This window comes from Scomber scombrus, chromosome 6 (assembly GCF_963691925.1).
Source record: "Scomber scombrus chromosome 6, fScoSco1.1, whole genome shotgun sequence".
In the NCBI taxonomy this organism is placed as follows: domain Eukaryota; kingdom Metazoa; phylum Chordata; class Actinopteri; order Scombriformes; family Scombridae; genus Scomber; species Scomber scombrus.
In genome coordinates this window covers 17,218,160-17,239,166 of record NC_084975.1, presented here as the reverse complement: position 1 = coordinate 17,239,166, position 21,007 = coordinate 17,218,160, and the positions used below count along the sequence as shown (strand labels likewise).

The 21,007-nt window shown below is 40.1% G+C and overlaps 1 protein-coding gene across 6 annotated transcripts in view; it reads right to left on the bottom strand.

Annotated features, from left to right (window-relative positions):
- mef2aa (myocyte enhancer factor 2aa) overlaps nt 1-21,007 on the bottom strand; it is a 61,891-nt gene that overhangs the window by 26,294 nt on the left and 14,590 nt on the right. For all 6 annotated transcript variants that reach the window (XM_062420213.1, XM_062420217.1, XM_062420214.1 and 3 more), the window contains 2 exons: nt 16,477-16,695; nt 7,332-7,535 (listed from right to left, as the gene is read on the bottom strand). In XM_062420213.1, the coding sequence (XP_062276197.1) occupies nt 7,332-7,535; nt 16,477-16,530 (258 nt within the window). In that variant the 5' untranslated portion in view covers nt 16,531-16,695. The remainder of the gene's footprint in view (nt 1-7,331; nt 7,536-16,476; nt 16,696-21,007) is intronic.

Genomic DNA, 21,007 nt, shown 5'->3' with positions numbered 1-21,007 from the left:
CTTTTTACCACATCCCTATAGACCAGTGTCTATGGTTTTTGCACCAATGAACACTCAAATGTGCATTCACCTTTGTAATGAGCTGTTTATGCACTGCAAACCTTACTATAATATTCCTCTCCGTGTAATTGTCAACGAACTGTTCGATCACATCTGATTTCACTTAAAAAATTGTGAACATATCCCTTAATTATGTTTTTGAAAAAGGTTTGTGAAATATACAAATACTCGCTTAATATTACCTTATGGATATAAGCATTGTCAGCTCTTCTGTGTTCATTGGATATTTAAGATAATAGCCAGACACAGCAGCACAGTACAGACCAGGTCAGTGCAGCTGATTTATAGATGAGAAGGAAGGCTGAAGGAAGAGAAAATCTAAACTCAAAAGACATACTTCTCTAAACTTCACAAACAGACTTTTTTTTAACACTGTTACCCTCCTAATATATTATATAGACAAACTGAGCAGTAGCCTCATTTAGATTTTGCCCCTAGATATTACCACAAAGTAAGGTGGCCCCCAGAAGAGGAAAATACCCTGCTGCAAAGGAAGTAATGCTGTTCATGTTTTTGGCAACAGTGATGTCAGTTTCTTTAGAATATACAGACAAACACATCAGAAAATAGCTTCAGATGCATGTGACAGCTGCAGAGACAAAACAACTTCTAGTGTCTTAACACATGGACAACCAGGACAAAAAAAGATTAGAAATACATCAAACTGCATTAAGACAAAACTAACAACTAGAATACTAATGAATTACTAATAATACATATCAAACCTATATTATAGACATTCAGTCTTTTTTTCAGGCTTTTTGCTTTTATTTGACTGGCAGTGTGGGGACGGGTAGCTGGGGATGGGGAGCTGGGGGGGGGGGGGGGGGGGGGGGGGGGGGGGGGGCCTCCAGCCAGGAGATGAACCGTGGATGCTGTGGCTATGTTTAACGTGCCTTAATCATTAGGCCACCAGAGTGCCCCTAGACATCCACTCATTTAATACAAGACATCTAATGTAAAACATTTACTGTTGATCTCATCAAATCTAATTAAACAGGATTTACAACCTAAAATCTTTCATGAAATTAATAAATGTTGCACTGGTTTACTTGTTTTCCCAACAAATAAAACACTCTAAGTTCTTTAAGTTACACATGTACAGTAGAAGAATATACAAGAGTCACACACTTTTCTAAGATGTCATTTAATATTTCATGCAGGAGAAAAATACTTTTTAAAATTTTTGTAAAAGTAATTTTATTTTATACAACATCCAACTGAAAGAACAATAAGCAAAAAACATTGACTTTTTTGTGGTAATTTAGCTGTGTGAAAAGTGTGTGGCATATTACCAAGCAGCAATAACGTAATGTGATATAAGTTCAAGTTAAGATGTTTATGCCATACAGAAATTAAACAAGCAGCGTTGTTGGTTTAATTTCTGTATTATAAATGACAGAAAAAAACATGCCTATTTTGACAAATCCATGTTTGTATTAGTTTTCCTAATTATTAAAAATGAGCTGCACAGTTTCAAATACTATATTGCTTTGATAACTAGTGTATACTAGCTGAAGTATATGTAATACTCTATGAGAACATGGTAACTTCATTTGACCGTCCTTTTATGTATTTTTTGTCACAATTATAAATGCAAACTCAGAACAACCTACCTTTGGTAGTTGGCTTAGTCTCACCAGTGTGCTTTGATATTCAAGTTCTCGGGCTTCAAACATGTTAAAACCAACACAAACAAGCTGCACACTATACTACAGTACTGCCAGTATATTTGCATTGCTGAAGATCATTTCTCAAAGGAATACTTGATCAGAAATTCTGATCAAAAACTCAGACACACTTTCAAGATGTAAATTGTGTTTTGTTCATGTAAAGTTGATGTATCAGAATGGGAATATCTAATAATCATAATTATTAGATAATTAATAAATTATCATCATAATTACAAGTTCAGCACTGTATAACCTTCTAAAAAAATGAATTAAGTTAGTTGGTGAAATACTATTTTTATCTGGGGATCTGATCTGATCTCTAACTGGCCTTTTGGGTACCAACCTGGAAATAATTATGTTTGTCAAAAAGTAAAATAACGGTTCAAAGATAAAATGACAGTTTTTTTCAATAATACTACATCACTGTCTATTTAAGAGATGTGTGTTAAAACTAGAGCCCTTTCTTGAGTTAAATGAGGTGCCATTATTCAACTCAAATAAAGAATGTGAAAGATTTGGATTTTTTTTTTCTTATGCTCTTTCATCTTTCTTGCTAGCCCATCCCCCCCCCCATGTTCCGCAGCCTCCATTTCTAGAGCTACCAGCAGGAGGATAATTGATCAATCATGCTAATTGAAGAGTCTGGACAGCTAGCCCACCATAGCAGATGTGCCGATTTGCATTCATTAAGATAAAAATGAGTCTTAATCACTGCTGAGCCCTTGATTGACAACATAAACATCCCCTGTCTTAAACTTCTGGTGCCCATTCAGCCCAAAGCTCTTTAAGGAAATCATTCCATAGCTGGTAATAGAAATGAGCTTCACTAAGTCATTAAAAAATACACTTTTATTCATTGACTGCCTCCAAAAAGTAAATCAGACCTACAAATTATGAGGCATCACAAATTGAATCCTTAGTTGTGATAAATACATAAATAGCTTTTGTGACAGTAAGATCTGCAAAGGGCAGTGGTTAAAGTCAGTTACAAAATAATCAGTAAGAAGCAAAGTATGATTCAGCTGAAGAAATGTATGCAGGGCCTGACATTCTGTAATGGTCAAAATTTACATATCTTATTGAATGATTAATACAGCCCCATTTATGACAAATGTTGATAGTGATCATGAAATGAAACTTAATGATAATTTTATGCCCATTTCCTCTCACTGTAGTGGTCTTGTGAAAGGCAGACTGTTCCTTCATGAATAGAGAAGGAATTGTCTGCTTCTCCCAGGTCACATTAACAGTGGCCACCCGTCTTTATCATGAGGAAGATAAGTAGAATTTCCATATGAATGATCCCGAGGTTGTTTACTTTCACAAATCATCAGGGCAAAAGACTGGCAAAAAAGCAGAGTTAAGTCAATTCTTTGCATTTAGTGAAGTCCTGTTATTTACAATTACATGGCATTGTTATTTGATTAAAATTACATTCTCGAATTGGATTAAAGGACCAGTGTTCAAGATTTTGGGAGATGTATTGGCAGAAAAATAGGTATAAAAAGGAATATAATCATAAGTATGTTTTCATTCACGTTTAATCACCTGGAAATAAGAGATGTTGTGTTTCTTCATCACCTTAGAATAAGCTTTTTCGATCTACAAATAGAGCAGGTCATCTTGCAAGAAGCCCACCATGTTGCACCGCCATGTTCCTACAGTAGCCTAGAAAGGACAAACCAAACACTGGCTCTAAAGATGGCCTTTCGTGCTTTCTCAGAGTTCGCATCCAACATATTTTCTTCTACATCAGGGGTCGGCAACCTTAGGCACGATAACGAGCGTCCTGTAAACAGCGGTTTCAAGCACACACTGCACACTCCAGCTGTGTCTGCAGCTAATGATGAGCTGTTATTGCTGTACGTTGTAAGGAGAAATAAATTGAAAACCAGAAGAGTTCACAGGTGGGTGATTCAGTGTGTTGATCAGAAGTATTTCAGACACTAGTTGCTATGATGTTTCAGTCAATACTGACCAAACTAACCCGCAGCAGATGTTAAAGTGAGGTGTGTAAAAGTGCACCGCTGCAGCAGTAACACACGTTATTAGCACAGATTCGCTAACAATTTACCATGGTGTGAGAGGAGCAAAATTAAAATAAATGAATACAAATAAATACATCAGTCACTTTCCAAAATTATAACGTTGATGTGGATGTTTCATGTGGATGGCATTTTGATATAATATACCTTTTTTGTTTGATGCACTGTAGTGTCCGTTTTGACATTTCCTCCCAGTGCAATATGTTTTAAATGATTTACTGAAAGCAGTGTTTTCAAAATGGGATCCATACATAATTCGTAAGCCCTTGTTGTGAATAACGGACAAATATCTTTAAAATGTTCTTGTATGTGGCCTATATGGATGTTTTTGTCTTTTGTGTCATAATTTAACTTAAGGTTTTACCGTATTGTTGATTATGGCACACTCATTAACGAGAAAAGTCAAAACTTGCTTGGAAGGGTTGGGGGAGGGTTATTCAGTAAGTTGCAGTCTGTAACCTCATCACTAGATGCCACTAAATCCTACACGCTGGTCCCTTTAAACCAATTCACAGCCCTGATTTTATAAGATTACAATTAAATGTTAACTCAATGTCGATTCCGTGTTCCTGCAAACTTTATTAATCCGAATCTAAACTATATACCTTAATTGTATTGAAATGCTCAAAGAGAGGGCAGATACATGCTGAAAGGTGCCTGTTAAGTTACTATCTGATTTCAAGGCTTCTCCTGGAGACAGGGGTCTTTCTGTCTGCAGCAGAATGGTGTGAGGTTATAGTGGAGCATGAGCAAAATTTCATTAGCTTCACTAGGGTGGGAGGAAGAGTAAATATCATTAGATTAATGTAATGACTAACTGCAGCATTTTCATTTGTGGTATAAACAGAATTCAATAAGAAACACAATAGAAACAACACCATTAAACTTTCAGTCATGAATGCGCCGCTTCTTTTCAAAATAACACAACTACATAAAATTACTTCCAAATAGAATTTGTTTTGATTTGTACAGTACTGGCACAAAATACACTATGTATTCACTTATAAAGTAATTTAAAAAATGAAAAGAGGCCTTAAAACAATTAAATTCCACCTTAATATAGTTTACAAATGTTTGTGTGACACACACAGGTGTATACATAAAGAGAGAGATTTCATACAACAGCTCCATTTGTCGCCTGGAGTGTTGGTAAGGTTAAGACCACCGACACACACAGACACATACACACACCATAACACAAATACACACACACATAAAGGAAAAATTTGAGCCTACTGCTCTGCTTTGGACTACGAGCCAAGTTTGAGACAAAGTCCATAGCCCTCCACTGGGTTATCAAACTGTGGCCCAGGCATGCATCCATCTGTGGAAAACATGGAGACTGTTCTCCCACACTGCACAGCTCAACCTTTATCTACAGATGGTACTACTGAGCAGGAATGTGACCTTTGATTTAGTTTCTCACACGGAACGAGCTTCCCAATGAAAAGTGGGAGAGGGTTTGCTGGCCTCCCAAACTCGAACAAATGAGCACATGATTGTTTGCATGGCAAAGATTGGTTTAACACAATTTAAAAATTTAGATAAGTGTCCAGAGTAAGTGTCCTCATGTGAGGCTCATTTCTCTAGATAAATGGGGGAGGGGTGGATTCTTCCCCATCATTACAAATGCATCAGCTCCTCCATGTAGTGTAGACCAGTATAGCTGAGATGTGCAAAGGCTGAAAAGGCAGTCAGCAAAACAAGATTTCTCTTATCAAATGATAAAATCAAAGCTCCAACAAATTATCAACCACCTCTGACACTGGCTCTCAAGCCAAGTGAATAGTGAGGTTGTGTGGTGATGCTGTGAAGTGGACTAGATTGGTTGCTTCTGCTCTGCTTATTCACTTCTGAGCCTTGATCACGTAGCCAGCAGGCAGAAGGGGTTTTGTACATATCTGCAAAGATGCTGGCCGAGTGAACGGGGACAACAGCCTTTTGTGTAGCAGGGAAGCTTCTTCAGAGTAGCCAGAAGGGCTAAGTGGGAAATTAGCATGTGACCACTAGTGCTACATTATGCAGGATGTACATTCCAATTACACCATGCTGTCAACACAAACATACATCACATATATATGTGATATAACAGCCTGAGGGGCATGGCCAAACTGATCGGCAATGAATAACCCCATAACGATTCTAAATGAGGGGTGGTGTTGTGTTTGCAGCAAAGTCTTGCTTAAAATAAGAAGGCTTCCAGAGTCACGGCAAAAACAAATTTGTGGTCACTGTTACATAAGTAAGGAATGTATCCATGTATTTTTTATGCAGGTGAGCCCCTGCTCTGCTCAGAGGGCCCCTGATGGAGGAGTGACTGCGTGAGTCTACTAGATGCCAGAGCACTCTTCTGCAGCTCTGCCAAGCAGGTAATTCACAAGCAGCAGCAGCATGAATAAAAGATAATGGGCCACAGCTGACTCCTTTATGCTGCATGTAATTTCTCTAATTTCTCCAAGAGACAGTCTTTACTAAAGCTAGGATTCTTGAAAATGTACATTCTCACGTATATTTTTTAATATCTCTTAATGGGGCAGCAGTAATGAAAAAAAAGTCTACGTATCAGTGGACAGGTGGCAGTAAAATCATTGTGATTGCCACACAGCAATATGTGTTGTCTAATAAAAACATCCAAGAACAGATAAAATAATCTAATCCCATTCTTTTTACTGCTGTTATTTGAAATAGACCCTATTTAAAATAATAGCTATAAAATGAATCTGTACTATACTAGTGGTGTCACAATCCTATCAATAGACATTGCATACATTGTATATGCTATCATTTAGTCAGAATGAACATACCACCCTCTTAAATCAGATATTGAATAAGCTAAGAAACCACGCATGTGCCAGTGAACGATGTTTGGAACAGGAAGTTTTCGTAATCATTCTCATTTACTTTGGCTTTTACACTTTTGGCTGACAATTTTGTATGCTGGCATAACAAGTAGCATACTCTTCCACTAGTCACTGGGCAGGCAGTAGCTGCCACAACACCCAAGTGCTTATTGAGTTTTATAGAGCAGTATGGAATGTACCCAACACTGTATTTTCACAAGATACTACAGCAATATTTAAATGTTCTGTCATTAAGAAATAACTAGAGAAACGAGCCCTACAGGTACAATACAGTATCTATGGGAAACAGGGTCATCCCGGTGGTCAGCAGCTACTGTGTGTGCAGAGATAGGTTTTCCGCGTCAGTTAATGCGGCACATGAGAAGCTGAACTTATCAGAGAGTGCAGACCTCCTATGCCCTATCTGAATGGAGACTAAAAGGAAACTGTTACTTGTCCCTCACTTTCGTATGTCTGAAACATTACCACTGCAGCATTTCCAGTAACAAAGGCTAATGTTTTTTATTGAATAAGAACATTTCATGGTTTGAATTCCAGCATTAAAATAATTAATTTAGCCTAAATTTCATATATTTGAATGACAGTTTTTTTTGTAATAAATTACAAAGAAGAGAAAATAATTGATCACAGTGAGGGAAATGGTATGATGTGAATGTTTCCCCTCACAAAATAAGAAAGCAACAGTCACTCACCTCTACAATGTCAGAGTTGGTTCTGCTCTCATGGGGCTCGTTGTACTCTGTATATTTCAGCAACACTTTGTCCATGTCTGTACTGGCGTACTGGAACAATTTGTTAGAGCTGTTGAAAATGATGAGGGCAATCTCACAGTCACATAGTACGCTCAGCTCATAGGCCTTTTTCATCAGGCCAAACTTCCTCTTTGTGAAGGTAACCTGAGGAACAGACAGAAACAAAACCATTCATTAGAGAAAAACTGTTTTCATGATTAAAAAGTAAATCAAATGTAAGTGAACAACACAGAAATGTTTACAATAGACACAATTTGTGCAAGAGTAAATGTTGATTTAGCCTTCTTATTTATGATGGAAAGTAGTAATTTATTTCTCTAACTCCATGCTAACCGTGCAATTGTCAGTGGTGGAAAACATATTAATCCTCTTTTACTCAAGTAAACATAGCATTGCCACAGTATAAAATTACTTAATTCTAAGTAAATGTATTGCATTAAAGCTGGAGCTTAGGTACAAAAGTACTGTTGGCAGAAGTTCTAAAAGGAAAAACACTTATTATGCAACAAAAAGGTTCCAGTCAGTGATATCATTTATTATATTACTGTATATATTACATTATTGTTATATTATCAGAGAAACCAGTCAAAAGCTTAGGATGATGGTAAAATGCAAGCGTTAAGGACTGAGACCAGGGCAAGCAGTTGAAAGAAGAAATCATCAAAGGCCTTGCTAATGTAGACAAGGCCTTACTTCAGGTACAGTTAAAATGTGGCTTCTGACAATGTATGACCATCACCAAAGTCAAGAAGCTGGAGAGAACTGTCAGTACATAAGTCAAGAAATGGCTTGGACTCCTATGATGCCTGAGCAATATCGGCTTGTCGGGGAACGGGGCCCTGGGACTGCCTATCACTAGCTCAACAAATTCTCCAAGGTAAGGCTAGACATGACCCTGACAGAAACTCAAGATGCCACAATATGGGTGGCAGCTTCCAGAGTGGCAGCAGGCAGAAAGTGGAACGCATCCAAGGTAGTGCAGCAGACAAAATCCCTTCTCAAGCATGGAAATATTGTCTCCCGACCAAAACGGGGCCAAAGGACAAGATCAGAAAACCTTACGTACACAGGAACCTTGCCAGAAGGATCTCTGGGAAATGGAAGGAGGCAGACTTAGCCACATCATCAGAGCCATTTATGATGTTCTTCCCAGTCCCAAGAATGTGAACCAGTCACTTGGGATAGACCCATCATGTCTCATTTGCCAAACACCAGCACATACAGTACTTACTTGCTGCAAGACCAGCCTCATCCAAGGACACAACACCTGGAGGCACAACCAGTTCCTTCAGCAACTGGCAGTAGTGCTGGAAGAAAGGAGGACTAACAAGAATGCCCTCTCTTCCGCAACTCCTGGCTTCTCAAACACCACGGCCTTTGAAGCAGAAGGAAATGCACTAAAGAGGTCAACTGCAAAAAAGAATCAAGCTTACTGGATACAGCCGGGGACTGGAAGATGAAGGCTGATCACAGGCCGGATCTGATCCGGCGGTCAGCCTCATAAAAAGGCCCTGTTCATTGTGAAAGCAATAGTGCCATGGGAGGATGCAGCTGGTGAAGTATACAAACACAAAACAACGAAGTACCCCAATCTAGCAAATGAAGGTGCTCCCTGTGGAGGTCAGCTGTAGAGGTTCTCTGGCCATGTCAGCCGGCAGGGTGCTGAAATGGGTTGGAGTCCAAAGACAGGCCATATAACAGGCTATCAAGTCACTGGCAGAGGCTGCCGAATGAAGCAACAACTGGCTCTAGCTGAAAAAAACCCAACAAGAACTGGGTGGCAAGATATCCATAAGCCATCAGGAGGGATAAAAAGCTGTGGGGGGGAGGGGGGGGCGAACCTGGGACGTCAGTGTCACCATCCTCTGAAGGAAGATGCCCACCTGATGACCTCAGTGAAGCTTCTATCTCTACATCCACTGATGGTTATGATTTACAGTCCGCATAAACAGGACTCAACTGATCCTTCTGAAGTTCTGTTGCCACTGGTTATGATTTCCAGTTCATATAAACAGGACTGAATCATTGACAGACGAAACCTGGTCTCGACTGATTCTCCTGAGGTTCTATTGCTGCTGGTTATGATTTACAGTCCACATAAACAAGACTGAATCATTGACAGAAGAAACCAGATTCAACTGATCCTCTTCACGTTCTGGTGCTGTATGGGCCTTTCAATAAAACACCAAGGAAAGAGAGTGTCCATCCGATGACCCCTGTGAAGCACTTTCCGTAAACCTGACTCAAGGAATGCTTGTGGATTATATTACGGGATTGTAAAACCGAGTCCTATGAGCTCAATTATACTGTAGAGATGCTCATGCAGGAAATTTACTTTTTTTGTAAAATGTTTATATCAAATGTATGGATAAAGATTTCTGCTCAGGTTTAAAATCTGTGCTACTCAAAAACAAATTACTTATCTGAGTGTGTAAAGTGCAGGTTAAACCAGGAGAATACTGTATTAACAGTCTCATTGTGTTCCAACAATGTTACTGTAACCAAGGTGACAGATAAAAACATCACTCCTCCTTTAAAAATCACTGCAATAACATAGTGCATGTCTGAAACGTCTAGTTATCAGGCCAGAGGTCAGGGTTAGAGGCACGAGTCAGCGAGCTGAGTCAGAGCTTTGGCAACAATAGGGGTCCATACATTACTGTAGCCCCTGACTCCATATACGGAAAGCTATCTCTGTAGTGCAGCATAAGCCTTGTAACATGAGCTCTCAGATGGGACTTCAGGTCATACATCACTCCAATGGTAATGCAACCCTCTCTGCAAAGTGACTTTATGTCCTGTATCTCTGCAGCTCTGTCTCTGTGGTCGCTTCAGACCCATACACACATGTCATTATGTTACACCATCTCTTTACAGTATGCTACACTCATTTCTTAAACCAAAAACATCATGCACAAAGAGGGAAGATGTTTTTTCCTTTGATTTTCTAATTTTCTAATTGTTTTTGGAAAACAGTTTAAAATTTGGCTGCAAATGTATGCTTGTCTTCAGTGCATGTGTCTTTTCTGTTAATGTGTATCATACTACATGCCTTGTGAATGTGCTAGTAAAAGCTGTGCTCAGAGCGCGGAGGAGTGCATGTGTCTGTATTCTCCATCAGTTTCACTGACCTACTAAGAGAGGAGTTGAGCAGATGAGCTGGCTTTGTTCAACTTTAATTGGTCACAGCTTGCGGCTATACCCTCATTTTAACTGGTATAATGCAGTATAATCCTATGTGTTGCATAGTGTCTGTGTAACCACTCAGGCAGTGGGGTCACTCCAACTGTGATAAATGAATTTCAAATCTTCCACATTACAGGTAATTATACAGGACCATTATTCCTGCTGTAGACATGGAGGAACCTGTCCTTGTGTAATTTTCTATTCAATGCATCGATGTTACTCAAGCTCATATGACAAACCAAAGTCTAAAATGACATATCTTGAAATGACAAGGTTTAAATACAGAAGAAGCTGAATCAAATAACATGTTTTCTTGCAAATCGAAGTCACATAAAGCCTTTGAGCAAGTGTGGCTGAACAGAAAAAGCACTGTGTGGTTTTCATGTCATTCTGATGATTTGCCCGAGGTGAGTAGCAACATGGATGCAGACAAGGGGATATGCTATGACCAATCTCTGGACTGTTTGTACCAAGTTACAGCACCTGCAGTTTTAACCAGCTGATACTAGTCTCCTCTGACTTAACACCACAGCCGCCCTCTCGCTCATTTGCCTGCTTGCAGATTTGTTTGTTTGCTTAATCAACCAGAATGTAGGGCCTGTCGTGTGGTGAAAATGATTAACAAATTGTACGCTCTTTAGCAGATGAATGTGGCTGTTAAGCCAGGGAGATGTCACCTTTCAGCAGGAAGCCCAGGATGAGACGCTGAGTGAGGACTTTGTTCCACCTGGATGCGTGGCAGAGTGCTGAGTGCAGGGCTGCTGACCCAGGCACCGTTTCATTTCAACCTCAGCAGCAGCATCAAGACTTGGTCCTTGCCCCAGCCACAGACACAGAACCTCTACAAAAGCTAGCTGCTGCTCACACTGCCGTTAAAGGTGACGACCACATTACTCATCTGTAGTTACAAATTTTCCTTTAATAGAGAAAGAAGTGGGGTATTTTGTATCCTATCTTGTCCCGATTGTTATAATTTCTAAGAAGTGCAGCTTCATTGGATAACCACAACACAAAATAGCTCAGAGCAAAAAGAACCAACACATTCATATATAACCTACATCCACCCCCATCTTTTTTGGGGTGACTGGTAAAACAGTGGAAAACCACAGACATCCTTGAGGTCAAGTGGGAGGTTCACTGGCAGAGCTTTCCTATGGTTCACCAAGTCAAAGACACCCACAAGTCAGACAGTCGATGTGGTCGATCCTATAGTAAGATGTGGTACACATGTAGCGTAGCACCCTGACTTATTTATGTAATTGAATGACAGGATTAGCCTCAGCTGTACTGTAAAGCTTTGCTGTACTACATACTGTACCAGTGTATCTTACAGCTGTTCGGAGACATCAAATGAAAGATAGGGAGGCCACATTTAAACTTCCAATAAACTGGAGTGATTCCAACTTTCTATGCCTTTGATAAGGTCATTATAAACACCCACACAATACCAGACAGATCTGTGACTGTAATAGCATTTCATTTGGACTGTGCCAGGCTGAAAACCCTGACCTTTTAAGATGCTCTCACAATGTCAAGATGAGCTGTTAATTCTGCTCACAACTCTCACCTGCATTCCCAACTATTTCCAAGTGCTCCACCACCATAACCTGTTTTTACTGTGCTTTAATTGAGCTTGGAAATTCATTTCTTATAAGCTTTTTTTTTACACTTTGAGTGTGAGTTTGATGTGTTTACAATCTAACACAAATTTATTATAAACTGCAAGGTGTTTCTGTAAAGAGACATACCTATCATATCAGTTTAAATCAATATGTTGTACCACAGCAGAGAAATTCATGTTATTCATCTACACTCGACAGTGTTGGGTCATCTATCTATATGCAAAATTGCAGTGTGTCCTAAGAAAATGCATTTAAAATCTATAGCCTTTATGCCTGTCACCCATGCTTTTACTGCTATATTCAATTTGTGTTTTATTGTCTTCATCCTCCTCTAGACACACCCTGCCATTGAAAATTGTATTGTATATAATAACATATGCTATAATAAACCCAACACACACAACCACACAGAGTTGATGTGTCAATCAAAAGGTCTATCAATGTCTGTCCTCAGGCAGAGGTGCAAAGATGACAAACAAGACATCTGGGACTGTGACTGCAGCTGTGACTGAGGCATGGCAGGAGATGCCTGAGTCACTAACACCTTCAGAGGGGTGAGGAGCTAGCGGCCTTATTAGAATCTCATGTCACCTCTGACAGCCCCCATGGCAGACTTGAGAATGGGCTTGAGAGACAGAGAGGTCTGGCACCAGCTGGCAGAGTGACCCGGACCCTGTGGCTGCTGCCCTGGCTATGCAGCACCAGAGTGTGGGGGCCTGGGAGACAGGCCAGGGCCACTGCGACTGTCTGGCTGGATCAGCTCTCCCTGGGAGACAGGACAGCCCCAGGATCCCCATGTAGACAAGTGAGGGCACAAAGGCCTCGTCCACTGGGTGGGATTGACCTTGAAACCTACAATAGCCGTGACTGATCCTGTTTAGTAGAGAGGATGACATGGTAGTTAACAAAACGTAAGTAGGTTCCTAAAACAGCTCTAATCAATAACAAGAATGATTCAGCTTAAATACAAAGCTTGTTCAACTTATAGATAACTGAAATTGTCACAAGAGACAGTGCACTGCATCTGTAAAATAATAAATAATTTTCCATCATCTAAAAGCACCAGCAGTTCAATGAAACATCACAAGACATAACCTCTTTACGATACCCAACTGCAACAAATACAATCACCATCATCTTCTCCGACTTCATGTTCTGTTGCTTCGTCGTAGTTTTATGGAAACTACATAATTATCTTGAACAATGATAATATACATTTAACAGAGTTTTTCTTTTCCATCCATTGTCTATCAACAATCTTTTTACCTATCAAAATATAAAGATGACCGCTCAGAACTTCAGGAATAGGTGAAGGCTGAAAAAGGGGAGGTATGTTCTGGATAGAAAGAGAGAGACAGAGAGCTGCTCTGTGCCTACAGGCATCTGACGTGCCAGAGCAAAATCCAAAATGAACCACAGCAAGGGCAGGCAACCCTCCACCCAGCAGCAAAATCATCAAACTTTTAATGACTTGGGCAATTACCCCCAGTGAGCCTGCTTAATGGCATCCAGAGGACGTCACTATACAATGCTCACTAGGTTACATCAGCCTCTTCCCTGCATTAACTTACAAGACAAATGTCTACCACCTTCATATCTCCTGTAGATCCACACAAATCATAACAGCAAATGAGCTCGACTCTGAGACGTCGGCAAAAGACCCTGAAAATGTTCATAGGGGGCCACTGGCTGTGCAGTTATTATTTGAGTCGATGCCTCATACTCTTCTTTTTGAAGGCCACATTTCAGAGATCCACTGGTAAGACATTGTACTTTGCATACTGTAAGTAAGAAGGACATAGAGATTATGAAAAATGTAAATGTGTTTGAGTCTGTGTGTGATATGTGCATCTGTCTCAAAAGGTAATAATTGCTGTGAATACTATAAATGAGGTGAATCATCCAGAGAGGTGCTGTTGTCTGTTTATTATCTAGCATTCATTTGCAATCAGCATGTGAAGTCTGGCTGATGACTCTGCTGTTGTGTTGTAGGACCATCATTTATGCAAGGCATGGCACAGGAACTGGCTCTTTACCATCTTACAGTATGCATGAAAGGACCTCTGCTGCATTCTTGTTTCGTACACCTTGCAGCAGAGATGCATACTTTTGTGTGCGCACAAGGCACTGTATAAACCCATCATTTTTTATCTTAATTGTCATTTTTGTACAATACACTTCTTTATTTGAATTGTAGATTGTGTTGTGATTATTAACATATCTAACTATTGGTAATGGCTTGAAGGAAAAAAAAATATTAGCTGAACTCACAGCCTGTCGCAACTCTGCTCTCAAAGTTCCTGATAGCAATAACAGACCTTCTCAGCCTGTGCCACACTGTGTCATAAATCCTGAAAGGTGAACAGCCCTCCCAAAGCACTTGCATTGATAATGCAAGGAGTCCCCACTGTCCTCATACAACATCGTGTACAGCAATACTATCTAATTAGCCCACTTAATGACTTCTTTCATTTTAATGCTATGAGTATGGATAGCTAGCAGCAGAGCAACAAAGATAAAGATTCAAATTGTCTCCCGACAATGGGGACCATATGCTAATGGCTATTCCCCTCTGGTTACGAGCATGCCCCAGGGAGATGGCACTGTGTGCTTCATGGCCCATGAAAAAAAAGAGAAACACACACACGCATACATCACTTTACAGCATAGCTTTATTTTAGCACAGCAGTCTATTGTCGTAGCAGAGTCTCTGCTGAGCCAGCTAAAACCAACTAAATGCATGCTGAAGTGCCTGTGCTCTGCTGATAAACTTTCTCACAAATTACACTGTGAGACATTTAAAATCTGATGCAAACACTAGACTTTGGGCAACACTTTAATAGTAGGCAACGTCTCTCTCTGCAGCTCCACTAACAACAGTAGGGAAAAATGTCACTCTTTTCATATACGAACTAAAAAGAATGGACCATCTGAGGGGTTAACTTGCTCACCTAGCAATCATTTGACAACCTGTTTTCATGTAATTTCTTCTATTTCCTTTTTTTCCCTGCCGTCACAGGTCATTGCATACAGTGTAGATACTAGAAATGAGCCAGGAGTTATTCCTCCCCTGCCCTCCTGTTTGGATCCAACCCAGAGCCAGGTGTTACACTGATAATTGGCCCACAGTGTGAATTTTTGTTTCGCACTTGGCTGAACTGCTAGCCTCACAGTAACAGACACAAACATGGTCGGAGTACCGACTGGCTAGTGCGGTGAGCTATCATGTTATAGGAGAGAAAGCTCTACCTCCATTACATTTTTGTGTTCACAGCAAAAAGTTTTTTCCACCTGTGAAGGAATGCAAATTATATTTTGAGGGGGCATTAACAAGATGCGTTCTATTTTGCCCAAGCGAAACTTCATCTTCATTAATTAGTATAATTTGTCAAAAACTGAAATCACCGTTCTTCAACTTAGCTCTTAAATCAAATGGAGTATAGCTAAAAAAGAAATGGACCCAGCCTCCCTGCTATAGATATCCAAGCCTGTTATTCTTGTTTCAAACAGACCCAGGCTGTTTTGTACAGTGTTTTGCTGTTTAGGAGTTTATATTTAATGTGAGCAGACAGAGTGAATTCCAGCTCTCTGCTTCTCTGTGGCTAGACAAGACCAGTGTAGCCAAGGCAGAGAAGGGTGCTGTGTGTCCTGCTGACCCACCCTGCAAATGAGAGGGTTCTGTGGTGCAGTGGCTGCTCCTAATTACTACCAAACAGCTGCAAACACATAGGGATACAGCGAAGGGGCCCAGCCATACTGCCAGGCCAGAGGACAAGCCCAACAGTGTGGGGAGGCCACAGCCATCCCGCTATGCTCCACGCTACCCTCGGTTCACTCCCACGCCATGAGGCCCCCGCTGCAGCCCAGTGCTCCTGCTGCCTCATCAACTTCTCTGGCTGAAATTGCAGGGTGGCAGGGGAATCATGTCTGTAAATACGACTGCACTGACAAAGAAATGTCATGGTCCCTGTTCAGCTGGCTGGGACTTTGGGGAGGGAGGTATGTCTGTTTAGATCCAGGCACACCATGACAGCTGCTGAACTCTGGTCCAAGACAGGAAGTGAAATGGAGGGAGACTGTAACCTTCAGACAGGTACAGAGCAGACTTTTTTCAAACAGACACAAAAGAAAGACACAATAAGATCTTGTGAAATAAGACAATAAATATGTCTTTCACGACATATAACATTTTGTACACTGATATGACTACTCAACACCGGACAGTTAAAAAAGTAATTTTTTCTTGTCGGCGTACAAAATCAAATTCTTGCACTCACCTGTCTGTTCCTCTCATCCATGATCCTGGTGATCTGTATCTTCTTCCGCCCCATTGCTGCGTCCTTTCCCGTCTCTCCGACACTTCGACAATATCAGAAAAACAACACACTGTCTCCCGCCGCTCTCCTAGCACATTGTGCAACAGTCTCTCTTTTCTAATATACACTCTTTTACTCTTCTCAATCCACTCTCCGCTCTTCAGCAGACCACAGCACAATCTGCAAAAGGACAAAAAGAGAAAGACAGAGACAGAGCGGGAGAAAACAGAAAGTTAACTTGACACTCAACAATGTCTCCTTAAGCACTTCAAAGCACCAGAGAGCTCTGTGTTCTGTTCTCAAACACATTCAGAGTATGAGACCCACATGTTGTTCCCTTATCTTCACTGCTGTTGCTTTTGAACCACAGCCGAAGTCACTGAGCAACAGCTTCACACTTACAGGGCAGCAGCTATCATATTAGAACTATACATAATTAATGCATTACTTCAGACAATAGCAAAAAGAGCTGGTATCACACATTGACCAAAATGATCTAAATAATCAAAATAATAATTAAAGACTATGTTTGCAGCTAATATTTTGAGTAATGAAACTAGATTCACCTAATCGCTATGCTGTGAGCCTTATAAATCTACATCCACCTTAATAGAGAAAGTTTATCTGCAGTCCTTTTCTTACACTAACAGAGCATCAACATTTTTTTGCCCTTCCTGAACTGACCCACCCTGATGCCAGCTTTGCTCTTAAGATGATTAAGAGGGCACCCAGTCTGTGGTTGACAGTAGTTGAAATCTCCTGGGCTAGAGGAGAAGCCGGGTGGGGGGTGGTGAGGGCTTAGAAGGGTGGGGGTTATATTCCCACATGAGCTTGTAACCTGGCCAGTGGTTCAGACCACACTGTTCCCAGGGGAACATCTAACTCTGTCCTGTCTCTGCTTCTCTGCAAGAAGAGATATAGCCCCCTCCCCGGAGGCACATCCATCACTTACACCCAGCAAATAGAAAGTGTCTAAACAACTACATTTCCCCTATGAGTACAAATGTAGAAAGGTTAACAACTCAGGTCATTAGATGCAGTCAGCAGTTGTGAGGTGAGGAAGCCAGAGGCCGAATTGACAGTGAAAACGAAAATGACCAGTTCCAGTGGCACACAATCATTATGGGTTACAGATGGACTGGCATTATGGTGTCTGGCTGTCTGAAATGGGGCTCCACTGTAGGCAAACTTGACTGAGATCACCTCACTAACTACCCACGCATGGCTGTCGGGGCCAGGAAAGTAACCGCCTGAACCCCCGCAAAGAATTTCCCCAAACCACATCACAACAGGCCAGAGAGAATGACGATGTTCTTGTTCATTCACCATTTAACACACAAACTGACAGAGCAGTGTTTGAATTAGAGGGAAGTGAGTGAAGTTCAGCTCCTCCACCCTGAGAGTAGTATTTTTGTGTCATTTACAAAAAGGGATAATTACTTATCTATAGACCTACATTTTATTGGTATAGCTATATCAACTTATTCAGTGAATTCACTGTTAAAAATCAGTGTTTCGTCTTAAATGCAGAATTTGTCAGTTGGTGTATGTAAACACAAGATTCAAAGTCGGCCTCTCCTCTGCTCAACAACGCCACAGCAAGCTGATCAGTGAAAAGCTGATCAAAAAAAGTTGCTCTAACTCACAGACACATTTCTCTAGTAGAGACATCCTGTCTGTAACTATGGAACAGCCATCATACACTATCCTTTTAACAAGGCTGCTTTGACTGCAAAAGCTAACTACTAAGCTATGCTAAGCTCGGAGCTAATAAACAAAGCGGCAACGAAAAGCTAGTTACCCACTAACACTTGTGTCATTTGTGTCATAAAGATAATTATTAAAATTATTGTGATCATAGTTTGTTGTCATATCGTCCAGATCTACCACCACACATTCATCATACCACATTGTAGTAGGTCATACGTGGTTATTGTTGAATGAGTGTATGCATTGTTATTCAGAAAAGTATAAAGAGTATGGCTTTATATAACGGAAATTTTAAATTTCTCCAGTGATCTTGTTTTGTACATTTCAGGTAAAAAAGATTACCTCCCTCAGATTTCAAAACAAAATTTAAAACAGACTTTCTGTTTTACACATCAAAGCTTGTCGCTAAATCAGCAAATGATGAACCGGAAAGACAGCAGGCCACTGTGTTATATTTGTATAATGAGATAGTAATTTCTCAGTCTGTTTTTTATATAGTATGCGATCTGTATTGGTGAAGCTATTATATATGTGTTTGTGGTCATATCATAGCTTTATTTGTTATCTACATGCTAGTTTACCGCATTCTATTTTTTTATCCGTTAACCTATAAGGGAATTTGGTGTTGAGAGCTGGTCTGAGTTGGAGTAATCTGTAATAATCTGTTAAGGCTAGTCTTAACAGACCACAACAAATTCTGTTCTTGGAAAGTGTGCTTACGTGAATGTGTGCATGTTTATCAGTGTAACATAAACATAGCGCTGCATCCACAGAAAATTAATTTACAACTATTTTGATAATCAAATTATCGTTTTAGTCATAATTTAAGACTCCTAGACATTAAAAAAACACATTTTTCACTATTTTCTGGTATTTTATAGACCAAGTAATTAATCGTTAGTTGAGAAAATAATCAGCAGATTATTCAATAATGAAAATAATTGTTAGTTGCAGCCCCACAAGTGTAAACAGTCTGCCATACCTACAATAACTGTCTGCTCCTCTAAAACACTGCAGCCTTGCTCATTTTATCAAAGTCCAGTAAAACTGTAGATCAGAAAGAATTGAGACACTCTCACACATACGCATGCATGCACACATCCTTTCCTGTTTTTATACAGAGGAGCTGTCACAGCACGACAGTTCAAGTCTAGAGGCATAATAGATTGTGTCATGACATTTGTCTTACAAAGATATGAAATGACAAGCTGAGAGGGCCTTCAGACTGCAGGTGTGCCATGATGTCAACATAGTGCCCACATTCATCAAAAGTTAGTCAAAAGCTATACTGTAACATCTTGCTGACAAAATCTTATTTTCAGGGTCCATTTAATCCAATACTGTGGGGTTGATCATATCAGAACACACTTTGCTGTACATTGAATAACAAAATTTTATTCTCTAGATCTAAGTGGGAAACTTTAAGTTGGCACCACTACCCAGATAGACATGTCAGAAGATGGTCAGATTACAAAGGAGAACAATGTCTGTACTCTAGCAGAGTACATGTTTATGAGGTGACACTGGCTTCTCCTGAGTGTTAGAACAGGACTGTTTATGGCCTAAATCATGTGCTCTTTGTGTGTGCGTGTGTGTGTGTGTGTGTGTGTGTGTGTGTGTGTGTGTGTGTGTGTGTGTGTGTGTGTGTGTGTGTGTGTGTGTTTGTGTGTGTGTGTGTGTGTGTGTGTGTGTGTGTGTGCGTGTGTGTGTGTGTGTGAGAGACAGAGAAATAAGTAACATACAAAGACAAAAGTAATGGGCACAAAATGAGCCTATAAGCAAGAGCAGACCAACACTGCAACTTGTGCACTGTAAACAGGAACCCTGCTGCAAAAGTTCAACCTCAATAAGTCACATATATATCATCCTGCAAATAATAGTTTGGGTCATTAAACCTTGTTTGTGGAATGTTGTACAACAGCATATCATCTCATTCTCTTTAAAAAGACCTTGATATGATACACCTGGACCACGTCAATATAAACCAGTCCAGCACTTCTGAAAGATGCTTACCAAACATGTGTAACGTATAAATCAAATTGCAGAAAATATGTTGCCATGGGAACAACCACATCAGCTTGAAAGAAAGTCAATATGACATGTCTAACATGATGACTCCATGCCTTACTGTACATTCTACAGTTAAACATGCAGTTTTGGCATATACTGTATCTGGTGCTAGGTAATATGACCAAAAATGTGTATTATGGTATATTTTCATATTCTGGTGGTTTCACAGTCTACCACATTTTTTTGTTTGGTTTGTTTTGTTTTGTTTTGTTCTGTTTTGTTTTTGTTTTTTAAATTTTTATAGTGGCTTATTCTGCTGTCAGGAGTACAGACTGTTCTCAGTCACTTTGTATGGTGAAGCATATTTATCTGAGCCTGACTACACGTAGAGGAAACTGCTGGTGTTCCTGCAGTGACTGCACTCCTGAAGATTGAAGAGGAAAACTTTTTCTGCAGTTGGACCTGTTGCTATCAGACTCAGAAAGTCTAAGTGCCCACAGATGAAAGCAATCCCAGATGTGTAACTACTACACATGGATTTACAGCATTTGTCGACAGTGATTCACATCCACAAAGAAAATGGAAGAAAAGAGCGAGGCCACAATGCTACAGGAAGCTAATTCCTGTGTTTACTTTGGTTAAGACTCAAACAATTTTCTGAACTGATTCGTGTAAAAATCATGTTTATTTTTTAAAGCAGTAGGAGGTTGGCAAAGATTGCCTTGAAAACCGTCATTATCACAAGGTCTCATCCATCCAAGTCTTAATCTTA